At 40.1% G+C, this 20,307-nt stretch overlaps 2 protein-coding genes across 4 annotated transcripts; both read right to left on the bottom strand.

Annotated features, from left to right (window-relative positions):
- Positions 1 to 932: 932 nt before the first annotated feature.
- Positions 933 to 10,335, bottom strand: LOC117264327 (palmitoyltransferase ZDHHC20-A-like). Of its 3 annotated transcripts, none has more exons than XM_078172424.1 (13): positions 10,208 to 10,335; positions 8,800 to 8,826; positions 8,602 to 8,696; positions 8,319 to 8,439; positions 6,829 to 6,898; positions 6,331 to 6,363; positions 6,034 to 6,154; positions 5,415 to 5,568; positions 5,191 to 5,317; positions 4,051 to 4,137; positions 3,875 to 3,954; positions 3,726 to 3,772; positions 933 to 3,638 (listed from the first exon to the last, which is right to left on the bottom strand). In XM_078172424.1, the coding sequence occupies exons 1-12, from the start codon at positions 10,323 to 10,325 to the stop codon at positions 3,729 to 3,731; spliced, it is 1,077 nt and encodes a 358-aa protein (XP_078028550.1). In that variant the 5' UTR covers positions 10,326 to 10,335; the 3' UTR covers positions 933 to 3,638; positions 3,726 to 3,728. The 3 variants fall into 3 exon arrangements, with proteins under 3 accessions (XP_078028550.1, XP_078028551.1, XP_033494100.1); XM_078172425.1 differs by having other exon boundaries at positions 3,726 to 3,769; XM_033638209.2 differs by having other exon boundaries at positions 5,436 to 5,568.
- Positions 10,336 to 12,584: 2,249 nt separating this feature from the next.
- On the bottom strand, positions 12,585 to 18,167 carry LOC117264054 (choline-phosphate cytidylyltransferase B-like). Its single transcript, XM_033637858.2, has 8 exons — positions 17,903 to 18,167; positions 15,598 to 15,697; positions 15,044 to 15,160; positions 14,706 to 14,857; positions 14,515 to 14,593; positions 14,292 to 14,434; positions 13,982 to 14,170; positions 12,585 to 13,024 (listed from the first exon to the last, which is right to left on the bottom strand). The coding sequence occupies exons 1-8, from the start codon at positions 17,981 to 17,983 to the stop codon at positions 12,794 to 12,796; spliced, it is 1,092 nt and encodes a 363-aa protein (XP_033493749.1). The 5' UTR covers positions 17,984 to 18,167; the 3' UTR covers positions 12,585 to 12,793.
- Between the last annotated feature and the right edge of the window lie 2,140 nt (positions 18,168 to 20,307).

Below are 20,307 nucleotides of genomic sequence, written 5' to 3'. Positions count from 1 at the left end.
CTCGCTAATATTTTAGCCTATTGGCAAGCTTCCTCATTAACATAGCATACCTACTCAGCAAGCTAGCTCGCTAATGTTCTTGTCTTTCAGCAAGCTTACTTGTTAGCATAACCTACCTAGTTAGCAAGCTAACTTGCTAACCCTGCAGTAGCTTATAATGATTTTGGTTCTAACTTAAATTTGGAAAACTAGCTTTGTTCTTTTTTTTGCCTTATTGACAGGACAGAGAGTGAAATAGGGAGAGAGAGTGGGGACTGATGTGCAGCAAAGGGCCGCGAGCTGGATTTGAACCCGCGGCTGCTGCAGCGAGGCGATGCCTCTGTACATGGGACGCCGGCACTATACACTGCGTTACCGACGCCCCGGAAAACTAGCTTCGTTCTGAAGAGGCACAGGAGCAGTACACTGATGACGTCAAAGGGCTGTGATTGGTTGGGATGTTGATCCAGGAGTGTCTTACTTGGCAAAATCTCATCGTGCCAAATCACAATTACATATATTTCTTGTTGGCCACACAGGATGGAGCTGCAGTACCCCTCAGATTTAACAAGATAAGAGACTACAGCCATATTAGCAGCTCTATTAGAGAAAACATTGGCACAGCTGTGCTTTAAGCTAAATGCTAACATCAGCATGCTAAGGTTCATTTTGACTTTTTTGATTAAAGAATGAGTAAGCTCAGCATCTGATCGCAAATGCCTGTTTTTCCTATTGTCACATCTGCATCACCAAAACATTGCAACCTAAAAAAGCATGCCATATCAAACACATCTGGACACATCTTAGACATCTTAAGCTGGTTATGATAATCATCTGAATTTGTATGGCTATAAACAGTCAGTCCTCTGCAGTGGTTAAGTAAAGTAAGGATTTTCGACTCCTCTAATTTATAACAAATCGCAGTGCAGTGTTTGAAATGAAGACACACCTCATAGTTTATTACATTTATTGTTACAGAACATTGAAGGTCACTCTGCATGAATCATTTTGTCTCAAAACAGCAGTTCTTTACAGGCCTGGCGACGTTAGCAGCACTAGCTGCTTGGGTGGTGCAGGAAGCTAGGTTTAATCAGTGAAGTAAGTTATTAAACTACTGTGAGATTCTGTGAGTACATGCACATGGGCTAGCACTCAGTAATATCTACACATTATTGTCTGATGATCATTCAGCAAACCCCACACTGTGCTGTTCATCATTTCCACTAAAATGAATGTAATACAAGGAAGCAGCTGCCAGGAGCACATAGAGGAGCATTTAGGATGGCAATCCTACTATTTAATTACCAGTATATAAACTCTACCTTATCTATCTGGGTTGAGGCTAAAGAACACAGTTGATCAATAACACCTGACCTTTCTGACAATATCCTTTAACAGGTTAATTATGGTTTCATTCTGTGTTCTCATTTACTTTTAAATAAATCTTATCATTAAACTGGAAAATAAAAGAAAGAAAGCAAAAAGATTTAATCATTGGCATTAACAGGTAACTTGGTATTTTTCAACCTGGACCTTATTTTATCATGCTTGTATGTCTAAGTGACTAATGGGAATTTTTTTTTTTGTATATATGTCTATATGTAAGAAATCTAAAGCAAATAGTCATAAAATCCTCCTAATATGTCACAGAGACTAAGGAATAATGTTCATATAACATACTGATCTCACCGACAACAATAGTACAGCCAGAATATTCGCATTTAAAAAAAAAATTTACGTTCCGCAAATCATGTCTATGTTTTGAATTTGTGTTTTGGCCTGTTGCGCCACCCACCGCCGTCTACCAGTCACACAGTCAGTAGAGTCTCAGCATCAGTTACAGTTACGACTGAGCTACAGCAGCACGGCAAGCAGCATTAACAGTGTCCCGGTACATAGCATTAGCAGCCGGCTCCTCACGAGCTGTATCCCGGCAGCAGCGTTAGCAGCAGAAAAGCTGGACTTGCTCTAACGGTCCGCTGGAAAACGGAAGATCAAGGACGCGGCGACGTGGCCCTGCCACAGCAGATGCCCGTGGGCAAACAAATCAGTCTCCAGCATGCCGCTGTCCAGCAACCTCGAATCTGTAGGGGAGGGGGGGGCGGACACGACTCGCGGCAGTATTTTGAATTTGAGTGCAGTAACCGTTTTGGCCACATTCTTACATACAGCGCCTTTAATTTGTCCGGTATTAGTGGAGAGGGCTGCAATGTAACCACTCTGGGCAAAATGCACCTTCAGTGTTCGCTCGCTAAAAGTGCTTGTTTTTTGCCACTGACATTTTAAGTGTCTGACAGCTTACGGAAAGGATCGCTAAAGAGATTAACATTTTAATTTAAGAGTAAGATCCTTTTTGTTAAGATCCTTTGTTTGTCTAGAAACAGCCCTGAGATCGCTAACGCCAAACCCACCAGACTCCATTTAAAGAAACAGAAGCTGACAAAGGCAGTAAAAGTTGACAGAAACAAAATAAAACTCACAAAACTGTCTTGGTTTGACTTTCCACTCAACATCACCCACTCTGGTTTGGTTGGAATAAAATCTTAAATCACACAATTAGATGTTAAAAAAAAAAAAAAAAAAAAACAAGGAAAAAAAAAGGGAAAGGAGTGTACAGGCAGCGTATTTTCACATCTAACTGGGTGAATAGTATCCAGGCTGAAAAATATAAAAAAATACCAAAGTTAACCTTTAACACTCAAGACTGATAAATTAAAAAACAAATACTCACTGTAGTAAAGAACTGATCATGAAAAACGAATAAATACAAATAAAAATAATCCATTACAAGAAAATTAACAGACACTAAAATGATGCAATTAAATTAGAAAAGCTTGAAAATAAATAAATTACAAATATTTATAGTGCAATTAAAAATGGCAAACCAACTTCTTAACTATTTAAAATCATTTAACTGGAGTTAAACTGGATTTGGTCCAAACATTTAAACCCTTGATAATTTCTATGTTTGAGCATAGTATAAAATCTGAAATGTAAAACATAAATATCTTAAAAGTGTAAACAGAAAGACCTTCAAAATATTTTTCAGTCATGTATACTGTAAACTAAATTAGACCATTAGATAATTGGTCTTAATAATTGCACTGTGCTTGGAGTTTAAAACTGATCATTCTTACACTGCTGACAGTGTTGAAATGTCTCACCATTCTTTACAACTTGTACACATCTCATTTTAGTGGCTCCCTCTTCTCCCTCTTGGTCATTAATGCTTAATACTGAAAACAGGATTCTCTATTAGGAATGTGTTATGCGATTAATCCATGTAGATAAACACAGACAATGTAGACAAACGTTGGCTCGAGGTGAAAAAGCAGTCCCAGAGTTTTTCAGATGCAACAACAACAGATACAACAAAATGAATGTCTTTGGCTCAAAACAAAGACGAAACCTGTGAATTACCTCTGCTTCAGACTGGTGCAGTCTACGAGGTCGCTGTACAGTCACTGTCGCGTGATAACAGTATTGTTGGGGTGCTGGTTTAAAGCACACCGGAGGAAGTTATGGTCCATTTGATGTATGTACAGAACATGTAGCTTGAGGCTGCACTGTTGAACTCAAAATGAGGGTGGAGGACGGCTCCTGTGGCGGCGCTGATGCTCCTGGTTTAAGGCATCATAGTTTACTGATGTGCCTGCGACCTGCAGTGATAGACAACAAAGTACGAATAAACACAGGAGGAGGACAATTCACCACCACTCTACAGTATTCACAGCACGTTCACATACCTGCTATGGCTCACTCTCCACTGTCACAGAAACTGTCTGGCCTTCTTCTGAAAGGAAACAGTGAGGACATGAGACATTTCAAGGAGTGTTTAATGGTTGACTTTTGAACAGTAGTTACAAAAAACAAGGAAAATGTGAGAACAACAAACCAGTTTTGTCTTTACTGTCTTCCGTTGTGTGTTGTATACTGTTACCAAGCGCACAAGGGTTGGCTTCCCCATCAGCAAGGCTGTAATTAAAGTTGCATTAGAGATTAACACCCAGCACACAAAACTGAAAGGAAACAGATTAAATATTTGGGTGATAAAAGAAAAACAATACTAGCCTTTTGCCATTCTGCTGGAGGACACTGTTTGCTTGTTCAGGATCTATGTGTACCAATCTGGTAACAAAGGAATGCCCGTCTCCCAGACTGATAAGAAAGAGATAGACACAGAATGTTAGCATTAGGTGGATTCAAGGTCAAGTTTTAACTCCACTGAAATAGCTGAAAATACAGAGCTCATTGGAGTTACAGGGGACCTATGAAGCTTTACTTATTTTTTAGATTTCTTTATCATCTGCTCCAGGCATGCTACTGCAAATCTGTACTTTACATAGCCTACACTGCCTCATGTAGCAACATACAGATGCTGCATCTTTCACTGCCTGGAGAATGCGAGGTCGGGCGCTACTCTTGTGCGTCCTATGTGCCAACTTTCAAGGGCATGGAGGCAGGTTGCCTCTGAGGTTGCTAAGTGGCAATAACCAGCTCTGTATCATAGCCTACTTACCAGTAGTGCAGCGCTGATCTTCTTTCAGGTGTTGTTTTATAGTGTATTATTAAAAATGGACAGATGTAAAGCTCTGGCAGCCCTGCACTAAAATGATTAACTTCTCCTCCATATTTACCACAGACTGATATTAATGGAAGACAGAAAAGCTATCTGCTGGCTCTGTTTGGTTGTTTGTTTGCAGCCATAGCGCCCTGAGAAGAAGCCACTCGGTAATGCATGTGCGCTGTGACTGCATTGCTCTGGCGTTTGAGCGCACATACCACTCTTCTACATTGAAAACAATGAATCTGAAGGCGTAAAAAATGTGGCATGTGTACAGTCAAGAGGTAGTGAGACTAAAACAAACTTGTCATGTAAGGTAAGATTATTTTTGTTTTGCCACTGAGCTCTTTAGCAGAAGCATTTCGTGACGGTTTGTGTTATTGTTCACTGGCGCACGATAAATATGCTTTGTTCTTTCAACACTAGATTGTGTTGTTAACGTGCTAACTGGCTAACCAGCTTCCGTTTTTGAATGAGGATAATAGACTACCACCGTCTGCTGGTGTGGAGAGTTACTGCCTCACACAGCTGTAGAATGTAAGTGCTGGTTGACAGTCCGCTGTAGCCTTTGCGGTGTGTTCATGTGCATCACTGTGATTGCTAAGGTGATTTATGGCTGCAGTTACATCAGGTCAAAGTAGACTCACCTTGAAAAAACAGGAAACAACCAGTACTTCCCTTGGTCTCCAAACACCTCAGCTACATTTCGGCTAAAGCCCAGAGAAAACCCGTTTTTATCTGGACCATTTGTGAACACAGGAGCTCTAAACGCCTCTGAAAATAGATGTAAAATATAGTTAGTCAGTCAGAGGTGATTTTCTAAAATGATGTAATCAAAGTTGAATTAAATTCCATTTTTATTTATGGCTACCTATAGTGGTCCTGTTTTTACCTATAGTTGTCCTGTTCTTTCCCACAAGCCACAGATGGTAGCTGAGAAGTGACAGGATGCTGATAAAGAACAGGGCCGCCACGAAAAACAGAAACAAGATGTGGAATTTGGCGTGCGTGTCAGCCAGTTGTTTCTTCAGAGGGGGAAAGGAGAACAAAAGTGTCAGTCTTGTCAGTCTGCAAGAAGATTTCCTGTTCTTGTGTCAAGTCATCTTTACCCAACAACTGACTGTGGTACAGTGGTAAACATTTTATTGTTATTGTACAACATCCCACCTTTGCACAGGACTGTATCTTAGTACTAGTATTTTTTTTTTTTTTTTTGCTATAACACAATATACTCCTTCACTGCTGGAGTGTGTGACAGAGGCCATTGTCTCCTGCAACGCAGTATGCTGAAGAGGATCTCCTGATAAGTGATCACATGACACACTTGTGCACCACAGTGACACTTTGTAAACCAACTGCTCAGTATCTTACAAGGCAGTCCTCACATGACTCACCACAGCCTGACTGCACTAAATGTTTTAAATTAATTCAACAATTAATGATACTGTCAATTAGAGGATATGTACATAAGAGGAAGTTTCTGTACTCACAGTCCAGAATTTGATGAAATACTGGATGACTGTGGCACAAATGACTGCACAGTAGAGTGAAGCGTAGGCCAAGAACAAGACAAAGTACTTGTAGTTTGAGAATCCAACACAGTTATTCACCCTGAAAGAAAACAAGACAGAAACATGAGACGGCAAGTGATGCTTATCTCTCTTATCTCTTCATTTAGAGGAAACTGATCTTTTTCTGACAGACAGCACAAGAAACCAACTTCATCATGATCATGGTGGAATAAAAAGAACAACCTAAATGTATAATTAAATAAAAAAATAGCCTACCAGGGGCAGTGATGGTCCATTTTCAACACACACCTTGAAGAATGAGAATAAGGGAAAACATGTGTCCATTAGTACCATTTACAGGATGTTAGATGTTCGACAATTTGTTGATCCAGTTACCCAGAAGCACTTACAGTACAAACAATGATGTAGATGTCAGAAAATACACAATGGTCAATATTTAAAAAAGAAGTGCGACTTCATGTGTATATGTTGTATATTCTAATTCAGATAACAAAAGCAAGTGAAATGTTGGTTTAAAACCAGCAAAGACATACAGTCTGTTTAACCATTTATTGTCTTATTTCTCAACAGCAACACATTTGCATTTTCTCTTCACTTCCTTTTACCAGAAATTGTGGTTCATGTTTACTTGCAGCCAGAAATAACAACCTATAGATGTTTAGGAACAGTGAAATCGTAGCACTGCTTCTTTTAGGAAAACAAACAAAAATGTAAATGATGAGCCTTAATTATAGTGTGTTAAAAAACACTCACATCTCACAGGTGGAGCAGTGATGGCAGCGGTCGGGTTTGACTACCTGGCAGTGGTCGCAGTATCTGATGGCTTTATAGAGAAAATGAAAGCAGAATTAGTGCTGTATCACGATTACACTTATACAAAAGATGACACCATCACCATCAAGGTGTATGTGAGGTAGCTGGTATTTAAATAAAATAAGAATTTGAGGTGTATTTCTCTGCATTCGCTTCTCCTTTGTTTAGAAATTCCCTGCTCTTTTAATGTTTCAAACAAAAGCTGACCATCTCCATCACTTAATAATTCTTTAAGCTGATTAAAGTCTAAATATAAACATGAGGGCATCATTTTTTTAGTGTCTTTTCAAATGTCCCTGTGAAACAGAGTACGTGAGAACAAGACTGTTAATGAGCAGAGGATGCGTGTGTAGCCCGCAGAGATAACGAGGTGCACCTGAGTCCAATTAACCCACCTGCTAGATGCAGCGTTGTAAACACAACACAAATGAGCCTGACATGCATTAGCAGGAAATGGCGAAGAGTACTTCCTTTTAAAAAAGATATAATCAGTGTTGCTCTTTTATCTAAAAAGGGAAGACACAGTGTAGCAACAGAGTTATGCAATGTCACACATAAGGCAATGGTGACAACAGTAAAACAGTTACTTAAAGGGATATTTTTCCGATTTTTAACCAAGCAGCCACCTCCAGAGCTAAAAACCTGAGCCAACACCTAAGTGCCAAAAACTGCTGATCCATAAACGGCCACTGGAAGCAAGGAAAATCCCCATAGATCCAGCCCTTGCTCCTCAACAGCTCCAGCCTTTCGCCCAAATATGTGGTGCTTCTCAAAGTCAAGGAAGGATCCTTAAACAGCTGAATTTCAATGACATCCACCTGGGCACTCACTAGCCTGTTCCAATGTGTGTTCAACAAATGCTAGTAGGGAGTCTTGCCTATCCTATCCTAGGACGCAACTTAGAGGACCTGTCCTACCAAGGAAGCATACTTGACCTTGAGAAGCACTGATTGTCACGTCTGGCTCCTAACGCCCGCCCCCCCCCCCCAAAAAAAAAAAAAAAAACACAAGATGGGTTTTGTATTGTAACAGAGCAGGTAGTATGTGTAAATGACTTGTGTTCAACTTCCCGCCATCTTACCATTTCCCAGATCTCCCTGGTCATTTGCCAGTAAAAAACAAAAACCCTGATGATGCAAAGATTTTTGCTGGCTCTTTGGTTGTTGTTCAAACCACAGATTGTACTTGCTTGAAAACATTCTGTTGTATACCAGCCGCCATCATGAGAACTTCCAAAAAGTGCCCCAGTTTCTTAAGTATTTGCATCTGTCTACTGCATAGACTGTCCCGCTTTGTGAAAAGACCCTCTTTCCAGCAGTGACATACTTCTTAAACAGAGTTTGCCCTGTTGGTCTGCTTTAAAGCAACTACTGGGCATTAAAATAGGAAGCGAACCATAGTTAGTTTTGATGCTGCAGTAAAAGCCTCACCTCCTCCTGCCGTGCGTGTATACACAGGTAGATTTCTCGCCACTTTCTTCAGAATCTCCTGTTGCATCTCAGCTCGCTCCTCTCTCTCATAGAGTTCCTTCTCTGCTCTGGGAAGACCGAACTGACAAGAGGAAAACAGACTGGAGTCAGGAACAGACCAGCAAAAGACTCACTGTATATAAACTTGCATTGGATAATTTACTATGTGTGTATATTCACCAAATCCTCCCTCCTGAACATAAAAATAAAAGTGTTCATGGGAAATCTTTTTTTCTCAGCTTACCGCTTTCGAGGGGCCGGTTGGTTTGGACCCGATAGTTTTCCAGTAGGACCATATAAACATGCCGAGGACAATGTGAAAGATGACCAAATAGCTGACTGTTGAGAGAAAGGAAACATTAGATTTGCAGCTACATTTGCATCTCTGACATAATTTTTGCTCTAAATGATCAACATGAGAGGAACTGTAGGTTTCGCTTACTTCGTTCTGCATTACCTGGGATCGTATCTAGATAAGGCAGAGAAAAAAATAGATTAGTGAGCAGTCATGAAAATCCTAAGAATGCATGACTACACATCCCCCACCATACACACTCACACACACCACCCCTTTCTCACACCATGTGGCAGCAGCCTGGCACGGCCAGCAGTGACCCACCCATAACAGAGAGCTTTGTTTAAGCAGCAGGGATGTCCCTGTCCTGACCGCTGAGTTACAGACATAAGTACAGTGCGACTACATGCTGATATAGTACAATCAGTTCTAGGCTAAAACTATAAGAAACCTACTGCAAGTGTGGAGGCAGTGCATATCAGGGCACTCACAACTAATCAGCATCTATCTGTTAAAACATACAATCAATACTAATGTACCTGAATTGCCTTTAGATCTGTTTAAGATTGGATGATCACATCTTATTATGAAATACAAGTCAGAAACCATGTCCTGTACTGAATGAGTCAGTTTGTTTCTGTGATTTTGGGTGCATCTACGATAGCCAATGTTTACGTGAAGATGGGTTTGGTAGCTTGCTATTAGACAGTAAAACACAAGCCTCTCAGCACATTTTCCCATAGACAATAAATAACATAAAATGCATCATGCGCTTAAATTATACAGTAATTTCTCATTATGTTATAATTTTTACAGCTGGCCCCCAAGGTTTATCCATTATCACTCAAACAACAATTTAAAAAAATGATTAACTATCATTGTATTTGTTAAATATCAACTTGTGTTCAATTGAGATTAATATGTATATATATATATATATATATATATATATATATATATATTTATATTTATATGCAATATGTAGCCTACATTGGAAACAACACAACACCAGGAAATAAACCCCATTTATAATTTAAATGTGTTTAAAACCATGAAAATAATGTGTACCATTTAAAGGAGCTTTTCAATTAGAGAGCTAACTTGTCCATCCATTTACAATACACTGCACATTACAACAAAAATAAGTTTTATTTATTTATTTATTTTTTTTTTAATAAACACTTTTATCCCAGTTAACTGGCTTTTTAAAATTTCTGTTACCAGGTGCATTACAGCAATCATGGTGAAGTTATTAATTATTCCTTGATGACTACACAAGTCTCTCTCAATCTAACTGAAAAAGTTGCCCGATTATTATAGCGTTACAGACGTAACTGTCATGAAGTATATCATGTAAGTCAATGGTTAAACAATCTGAAACAAATCACGTAGTGTAATATTTCCCTGATGTTTAAACGCATGTATGCGGTATACAGCCTGGGGATGATTTTAAATCTCCAACTAGCTTATTAAAGTTGGCAGCCCTGAACTGTCAACACAAGCAAATATTCGCTCTGTAAAAGCGATAAATACTTATGAAAGTAAATGTACTTACAGACACAAAGCTCCACAACATAAGCGTAATAAGACCAACCGACAACCAGGTTGATAAACAGGACAGGTACCCAGTTTAGAGCCCGTTTACAGCACCTCAGTGCATGAGAGGGCGCCATCTTTAATCCGTATGGGACATTAGCTGGCGGTGACGTCATTTCCATGGTGTTAAATGAGTGAGCCAAAGATGATAGAAGACCAAGATAGACACCTGAGAGCGCGGCGCTCTGGAACAAGCGCCCGTGTTTTTAAAGGTCCCGCGCGTGATTTTAATATAATTTTAACGCTTGGTTGATAAATTGCACACATGAGACTGCTTTGTTTTGATTACAAACACAATAACAAATAAAAGTGATGCCCTGTCAAGAGTAGCTTACTTTTAAACGTACCAATCAACCATCACAGGACACTACGGTGACTCATCTTGCATCTTAGCATCTTTGTTTGACTGTGTAAATAAATGCTTTCTTTAACCATGGGCTGTTTTCTTGGCTTTTTATATCAGGATTTAGAACATATTGAATGGTTAAAAAAATAAATTCATAGTAAGATAAAAAGAAAATATACCTAGAAATAATTTCAGTGATTTAAAGTACCCAATGCCAGTTAAAAGACTAAATCTGCATTAATTGAATTATTTTTGGCCACACGGGGGCAGAGAAAGTCCATAACAAGCTGAAAGCTCAGCATCTGTTATAATATTAGCTCATGGTAAACACGTTACGGCATCCTCCCAGGCTGAAAAATTAAGCCAATTAACTGCAAAAACTGCAGTTGAATTTTATTTTTTATAATTTACTCATTTACGTTTTAGTAAGGTCTAAAGCTATGCATATTTAAGGGTGGGTCTGCTAGAGTGACAGGCTGTCTGCAACGTGTGGTTTTCACAGTCAGATCCACCCTTGCTCCTCCACAGCTCCAACCTCTCATTCAAATAGGGCCACTTCTGGCTCCAAAAAAACAAAGATGCCGATGGCCGAAATACCAAACTTGCAGCTTCAAAACAGCAGTCCACAAACCAATGGATGATGTCACGTTAGTTACTTCCATTATTTATACAGTCTATGGGACACATGAGCATTTATATGGGATCATGCAGTGTTTCCAGCTACTTGATGAACATAAGTCCAAGATTTACACTCCTTTTAGCTCTGTTTTGGACTCCACCAACTCCTTAGCTGCTAGATGTTCTTTTATCATGCATAGAAACTTTGTCTGCTGTTTAATGCTGGGCAGGCGTCATACAGGTGGTTTATTAGAGCTTTTTTTTTTGTTGCTAAAAACAGCTGTCAACTGTTGCTGGAAACTAGTTTCTCAAAAGCTGATTTTTCAGGTCATAAAACCAATTTTAAAAAAGCTAAAAATGATGTGTGTGTATATCACTACAAGTGACACCCTTCACATTGGTAATTTGATTTAACCCAACTTCGTAAGCACCCATTTTAGCAATATTCAGCCACCTCCCAAAATTTTAACTCCATGTAGGACATTAAATGACATGGACATCAGGGTTGGCTTTAAGTCTGAAATAAATATACCTCAATAATATTCATTTACAGGCATTTAATTTGTTGCATCCCATTACATTTACATGCTGTGCTGCCTCTACTGCAAATACTGTCAGTTGTCTGGCTGCTTTTATGATGCATAAAGTGAGAGCTTGGTGTCATAGCTTTTTTTGATGTAATGGAGATAGAAAGAGAGTGAGAGGGGAGGATCCAGATCCCACTGAGACACTGGAGATCTCTGAAGCTCCGAATCTCACCGGGCCTGTTCTGCCACTTGCCCTGCGGGCATTCTCTGGGGTACCTGCACAGACAAGCAAAGGCCATCCAGGCCATCTATGCACTGACTGTAGCCACTAGGCACACCACAAGGTTTGAGCACAGAGTCACTTACATGTGGCTGAGGTGATGCCACAACTTCAGCTCTATGGCGTCTAACCAGGCATCAGAGCTCCTCATGTCTCTTGCAGCGGGTGAAGTTAAGGGAAGCTTTAATAATGCCAGTCACAGCAGCTCTTTTTATTAGTAACAGAAAGTTTAATGATCTAAGACTTCAGGAGAATACTGTACTTTAAAAGACAAAACTATACTCTTCCCTCAATATTGCAGCTTGGCAAATATGAAGATAAATCATCCCACATTTATTACACAGCATCCCAAATATGCTTTCCAGGGCAGATCTCAATTTCTGTTTCAGGAGACACAGACATTCCCATCAGTGCATACATTGTGCACATTTAAGTACAAGCACATGTTTTTTTTTTTTTTTTTAATGAATTGATAAAGTTATTGTATTCAGATTCCTATAGAGGCACTTTGAATGTGTGTTATGTATTTAGACATATTGAAAAGTAACAGATGACAAAAGACAGATAACATCTGAGGAAATTTTAATGTCTTTTCCATTTATTTTCAGTGAAGAAACATTATGTACATTGTGATATATTGCACTTGAATAAACCAGTAAATACTTCCTTGTCATTGGTTAATTTAATTGATAACCTCATTTGACACATTATGAACCAGGTTATTGACCAACAGCCTGTAAGGAGACCAACAAAAAAGATCAAACCAAGATGACCTTATTGTACATGTTCACTGAGTGTGGATGCAGCTTTGAGAGAGGAGCGTGTGGTCTTCTTTGGTGAAGAGGGGGAGGAAGGAGGGGACAGAGAGGAGGGGGAAGCAGAGGCTGAGGCGGAGTCAGGAGAAACAGACCGTCTTCTGGTGGGACTACTGCTGGGGGAGCCGCGGGGCGAGGAGTAAGGTGAAAGGGCCTGCAGCATACGGCCACTGCGTTCCTGAATCGCATGCTAAACAAGGAAAGAGACAGAGGAAAGTTTTAACGAGTTGTAATGTTGTGCTCAGTTGTTTACTCACTTTTAGGCTCGGGCAGTATCAAGGTATAACAGTATAGTAGAGTATTTAGAAATCCTGGCCGTTTGATTTTCAATACAGATGCTACTCTTCCTAATAAACTAATACAAAGATTTTGTACGGAGGCAATGTAGTGCACATAACATGCCACTAGACTACTCAGTCTCTTCCAGTGGTACAGCAGCTGAGCTAAGAAAAATGGGGACTGTAAGTTGTGGGGATAACGTCACAAGACTGTAAACAGCCAGCCAGAGATAAATAGCAGGGAAAAACAGTGATAGAGCAACCATATTTTCAAATCTAACTCACGTTGTTTGATAGGGAAAATATAGGTGTATGAATATTTACTTTCTTGACATTTTGTGACAGTTTCTTAGGCTGAAAAAGTTAAGAGAGCCTGTGGAACGCAGCAGACTTGCCACTCGAATACACTGAAACTACACGCAACAGTTGTTAGGTTGACAGTGGCCATTTGGAAAATTTTAAAATGCCACCCAATCCTAGACAATGTCATAGCCTACATGCCACTATGAATTCTATCACCAGCAGCTCAGCTTTTACATTTTTTTTTAACACAAATACCGTCATATACTGTATACTCTGGTGAAATTCCTAGGAAGTTTTAAATTACAGGCTAGGTAAACTAGAATTTTAAATCCTTTCCCCATGTTGCGTCAGGTAATTGCCTATGTTGCCTGTGTTAGTGTATATATGACATATTTGTGGTTATGAAATAGACTATTTTTTGGCAAGACACAGTGACTTACTGGAGTCTCCTGGTAAACACACAGTAACAACAAGACTTGAGCAAATTACATAACTTCTATATATTTTTCTATAAAACAACAAATTTAATGTAATGTTAATGTGGATTAATATAAAAGTGAACATGCCCAGGCTCCATCAGGTCCAAAAAGCTCCAGGAAGTTGCCAATGAATTCTCGCGACTTCTCTTCCCACTTGTGGATGAGGTCTTGACTCTTCTCTTCCACTCTGTAGACAAAGTGTTTGGACTTTTCCTCCACTGTACGGACTGTCTCTTTCATCTTGTCCACCTGCTCCTGCAGACGGTATTTCTTCTCCTGTAAGTAAAAGACAAAGCAAGTTATCATAAGTACATCTCTGATATTATTTTCTGTAGTGTTCATTAAAAACAATTCAATATTAATTTTTTGTCATTCAGTAAAAAATAATTTCACTAACATTAATGAATCCAACATTTAGTTCTCGAGCTGTGTAGCCTCTTTGCAGGTTGCGTCGAACATAGATGTCATAGTCACGGACGATTCGAGTGATCAGATCAGATGTGGAGATACCTTCTGTCCTCTGAGTGGCCACAAACATCCCTGACATTAAAACATAAATTCTTATAACTAATGTGAGAAATTACAGAGGAAGAATTCACTATATCTATTCATATCTTCACCTGCTTCCTTGATGTGTTTATAAACATCGTGTGATCCAGCAGAGGTATAAGGGATGTCGTCATGGGCCACAAAGTCAATCTGTAAGCGCAATATTACAGTATTCAGACTGACTGAACAGCAGATACCTTTGTTGTTGTCACTGTATGACATTGTGATAAGCTGTTTGTGCAATGACTGCGTGATCTTTGACCTTATGTTTCCTGAGGAACTCTGCGGAAAGGGTCCAGGGAGCGTCTCGCACCACCTCGTCAACATAACGGCAGTGCCTCAGGGCTTCGTAGCGTTCATCCTCTGTCATCACCGTGTAACCCTTAAACTTGTGGGTGAGCTCGTCACTGCAGACTAAAGACAGAGATCTGGATTTAGTACTAAGGGATAGTAAGGGTTAATATGGAATAAGTAAACTGGAATAAACCACTTAAAGAGCCATAAGATTTTGGTCCTATTCAGGCCATTTTGTTTAAAGATTAGGATTCGTGTTTAGCAGTGTGTTTTCCTGCATCAGAGGGAGTGAGAGCCATACTTTACCTCCTACTATCAGGTATGTGTTGGGGAAAACATTTTTGGCCTGCATTAGAGCTCGAGCATGCCCCGAATGGAACAGATCAAAGATCCCATCAGCGTAGACTCGCACTGGACGATGAACTACAAGATAAGAATTGTGATAAACACGTTTTTAAATACCAACATGATGCTACAAAACATCACTTTCTTTGTTCTGTTATCTATAGAGATTTACTGATGTGGTATTTTGAAGTTGATGCCAATATCTGACCAGCCACTTCTAATCTGTTGCTAATTCGTTCGTCAAATGGTGTGACACATTCCTGAAGGAAAAGATCATAATAATACCAAAGCAACTATCAGTCAATTAACTAGCAATAAAACCATATTGCACTTATACTAAAATCACATTGCACAGCTGATATCAGCTGATACCAGCATACTGAAGCATCTGGAGTCAGCAATTCTCCTGCTAGCCTTCCCTGATTCGTTGCTGCCACTAGCTGAGACTGACAAGAGGACACTGAGTTGCATGACATTAATGAGCGATGATAACAAAAACTATAGAGAAGTGTGACCTGGTGTGCCCCTTCGTGCTTGGGCAAGGGTCAACTTTTCATGGGGGACCTCTGATTCACAACCTGTAGACTTGGCAAAAGCAGCTGGTTCCCGGAGAGCCTGAATACAGAGAGAGCAGAGGAAAACAAAAACCACATGTTAAATGTAATTAAATGCTTTCCAGTTTAGTTCATCCATCTCCTAAACGTCTTATCCTGCACAGGGTCTCATTGTGCATTAAGTGACAGGAAAAGTTCAGACTAAACAAGCTGTTACAGCTGTTACATACAGACATGCATAGTCATACTTGCATTCATGCCTAAGGGCAGTTGTACAGTTCCAGTTTACCTAGCCTGCATGTATTTGGAGTGTGTGGGAGGACAGGGGTGTTGCTGGGAGTTATGTGGCATTTGAAATACACAGGAAATCAAAAACAAACAGTGTGGGAGGACAGAATACAACAACAGTGTTATTGCAGAATTATAACAAAGCAGTTAAGAGTGTAGATTTCACTTCAGTATTGAGGGGGACACACATATAAAACAGGGGTTTGGGGGTCCCCTGCTAGAAATTTCTGAGCATCAAACACTTAATTCCCATACATTATTGTGATAATTTAGGCACCAATTTGTGCCTTTTCTGCATCAATTTATGGAGTAAATGTTTTAACTGGGTGGGGTGGGGTGGGGGGCGAATGTAGCCTGGTAAGACCGTCCTGAGGGCGTGAGCTCAACATTCTGTCTCACTCTCTGTATCAGTCTGCATTTGGTGCCGCCCCAAACACTTTACAGAAATTAAAATCCAATCGGGGCCAATCAGGAACTGCATTGTAGCTGATGCAATACAATGCAGGCCGCAGCTTGCAGAACAGTAATGGCAGCTCCTGAAGCAACAAACACTAACTCTAACATAGGTAGAGTAAACACAGCAATAAGTGAAGTTACTGCAGAAGTAGAGTCAGTAACAACAAAATGCACTCATGGAGTTATTCGAAGGAAAATACATTTTCGCCATTCTTTCAAGTGAATTTTGCAAAAGCTTGATTCATCAACCGGTTCTGTCGGTGATGAAGATGTTCCCCAGTGTTTCGTGACGCTGATTGGAAGAATGAGGTTGTCTATCAAGGCAAGAACTCCTGCCCGATGAAAGTGTTTGGGGCAACACCGGGTTCAGACTGATACAGTGAGCGAAACAGAATGTTGAGCTCATGTCATCAAGGTGGTCTTACCAGTCTAGGACAAAATTAAGACGGGCTTGTCCCCTACTTGTCCCCTAGTCATCATTTTCCCAGGAAATACCCATACCCAGTAACTTCAGACTCCAACAGTGAAAGTGAGGCTTATAGGGCACCAGCCTGAACACTAAATGGTTTCGTTATTCTATAACCATTGCACTGTGAAATCATAATTTACTTTCTAATGATACGTTAAACCAAAAGCTTGTTTGTTTCCAACTTAATAAAACATAAAGTATTACAAATCTCCCTAAATTCGACATAGTAAAAAAAAAAAAAATGATATTGAAGCTTTGATTAAATCATTAAGACAGATGTGAAGAATCTCAGCGCTCCACATGTCATGGACTTTGTGTCGTGTGTAGATACATATATGTAGCTTTATCTGCTGTGTTGTAAGGTACACTTTGAACTCTGATGCTGCTCATATGTCTGGTGTTTCCTGTATTAAACTACAACTAGTGTTCCTGCTTAAGTTTTGAAATGATCAGTGCTTTGTGAATGCTTCTGAATTTATCTGTCCATGCCTCTTATTTATTTCACTCTTAGTCTTTATAGTTAGCAAAGCATTAGCCACTTTATACCTTCAGGTAAGAAGTTGACATACATGCAGGTTTCCACATAGGAGACACAAATGTTAAATGTTAATGTGCACTTATATGCACTTACATTTTATACTATGTGACTCACATTTATTTGTAACATTTACAGCACTGAAAACTGATTACTTAATATCACTTCAGATTAATCAAGTATCGCTGCACTATATTGACGACATAGCATGAGTCATCGCTACATTGTCCCACCCAGATAATCAGTTAACTCTCCACTCCCTGGCACAAGTGAAATAGCCATAGAGGGATAGTTTATTTCTGTAATATTTAAAGCCTGTCACATTAAATACAATATAGGTCTGACATACACTTGTGTGTTCTCATTTCCTGTGTCTTTCCAAGGAAAGCCCAAAAACACACATCTAAGACAACCAGAATCTTCTTTATGGCACATATAGTTCTCATATTATTAGTAGTATTTAAATGTAAGGACAAATATGGTGGCCATGATCACAGAGCAGACAGAACAGGACTCACCCTACGAGAGCCTCCTCTTTGGTTCCGTGGGGTCTGTTGTTGCTGGACGTTGCTGCCTCGGCCTCGTCTCCTTCCAGCCATCCTGTATGCTCTGCTCTCTGGTCTTCCAACAACGCCACTGCACCTATCTGCCGCTCCTTTCGGCTGGCCTTACTGGTGTGTACGCGGGGAAATTTCTAAGCCTGTGTGTGTTTTAAAGTATACATCCCAGGGGCCTGCCTGACCCTGATGACGGGAGATGTAGCGGGCAAAGTTCAAGCCACTCTGGTAGTAAAGTTGTCTACTCAGAAATGTAGATTGCACTTCATTAATAACTGTGAGGACTTTCTCTTCCTTTATGTGGTGACACGGAAGCTTGTAGCAACAGGATGGTGTATGCAGTGTTTCTGTAAACTCCATAAACTGTATGAAAACAGTCAAGCAAGAAGTTAATGTGAAGACTGCTCATGTTTTGAAACATTTCTTACATTTCCTTTCGGGCTGTGACATGTAGAGAATAGAGGCTGCTAATAATGTAACATTTCGTGCGTAGAGGAGCTAGATAAGATGAATTAAAAAGGTGAGTGTGTGCCCAGAGCTTTGACAGCAGCAGCCTTTGGAACCAAACACAGAGGGACAATGTGTTCCCACATTACACAAATCTGTCATAAGTTGCCCACGGTGGATACACAGCTGCAGATTAGATCATTTCTGTTGTGAGTACAGTTTTGGTATTTTGAAATCACTGACATGCTGCCCTGCCTTCTTATTTTAGCACATTATTATATAGCCACACCAGCAGCTAAAAATGTTTAGGCCAATTGGTTCACCACTTTAGTTCCGACTGAAATATCTCAAACAATAACACTGACATTTTGTAGATATTCATGACGAAGCTTACCGGCTTTACCTCAGGCAGCACCTGGCATTTGTGGTTTAATCGCATTCATTTCACCCTCATGATGAATTATAATAACTTTGGTAAACTTTAAACGTTTCGCCTACCACCGTCATCAGGTCAAAGTCTCAATTTGGCCAATAATTTATGATTTATGAGCAAATACCTGCAAATGACATACCCATTAACCTCAGCTGTACTGGGCCTTCCCTATTATAGCCTTTTTTGTTTTGTTTTGTTTGATCTTTCTCTTGACTTGAACCCTTAAATTGCAATACCCTCTGGCATGGTGGTACAGTGGTTAGCATTGTCGTCTCACAGCAAGAGGGTTTCCTGGTTCAAACCCAGGGTGGGGAGTTGTGGAGCATGTTTCTTCCCATGTCAGTGTGGGTCTTCTCTGGGTACTCCAGCTTCCTCCCACAGTCCAAAGACATGCAGGCTAGGTTAATTGATGACTCTAAATTGTCCGTAGGTGTGAATGTGAGCCTGAATGGTTGTCTGTCTTTATGTGTTAGCCCTGCGATAGTCTATCGACCCGCCCAGGGTGTACCCTTCTTCTCGCCCAATTTCAGCTGGGATAGGCTCCGGCATACCCACAACCCCTAACAGGATGAGCGGTTATGGAAAATGAATGAATGAATATATTTATAGCCAACATAACACTGGAGAGCATCTTGCAATGGGATCACTTCAACCGATACACCCACAGCTTAAATACGTGGCAGGGGCGTAAAGTGACCACTGACCACACCCAGTTCCCACTAAAATTGGTCCCACCAGGACCACATTCTTCCATGACACACACACAGACTCACAAAGTGAAACCAATGCCTGCTGTCACAGCATTGTCACGGCTGGTAAAAATGGTGACAAAACACCCACCCTCTCATTTAAGAATATATGTATAAAACCAGTATGAGGAAAAGTTTAAAGACCCTCCCCTGCTTTCCCTTCAGCGGAACCCCCCCCCACCCCCACCCCAACTGAAACATAGCCCTCTTCCTTTTTCTAGTAGTCACAGAGATAAAAATACCCTAAAATTATGATTCAGTCGACACTTGCAACAACTGAAACTGAAGAACCAAAAGCGAGACCATCAACTCCTACTTTAGTGTTTTTCTTCCACTGACTTGTTTGCACATTAAAATTAGTAATTTGGAAACTCATGATGTGTACATATACTCAGACATACATGAAATACAATGAGGGATAGAAAGGCTAAAGTTTTGAAAAGTCTATCACCTTGTCAAAACAGGTTGTGCACATATAATAGACTTTGTTGTGCAACTTCTTACAAGTGTCAGTGGAGCTTTGACTGACTCCAGCTGAGTAAAGCCTGAATGTTAATGTATCACTACAGCAATGAGACACTCCTTTCTGCAGAAGTGACAAGTTCTTGGAAATGCCCACAACATGTTTCGCTTTCACTCTACTTTCTTGAGCTAAAATAAGAATGGGCTCTGTAAACAGAGAGTGGGCTGTTTTTACAGATTCAAATCAAGTTCAAAGAAGACACAAGAAACAGTCC

This window comes from Epinephelus lanceolatus, chromosome 11 (assembly GCF_041903045.1).
Source record: "Epinephelus lanceolatus isolate andai-2023 chromosome 11, ASM4190304v1, whole genome shotgun sequence".
Taxonomy (NCBI): Eukaryota; Metazoa; Chordata; class Actinopteri; order Perciformes; family Serranidae; genus Epinephelus; species Epinephelus lanceolatus.
This window is presented reverse-complemented; position numbering and strand designations above follow the sequence as displayed.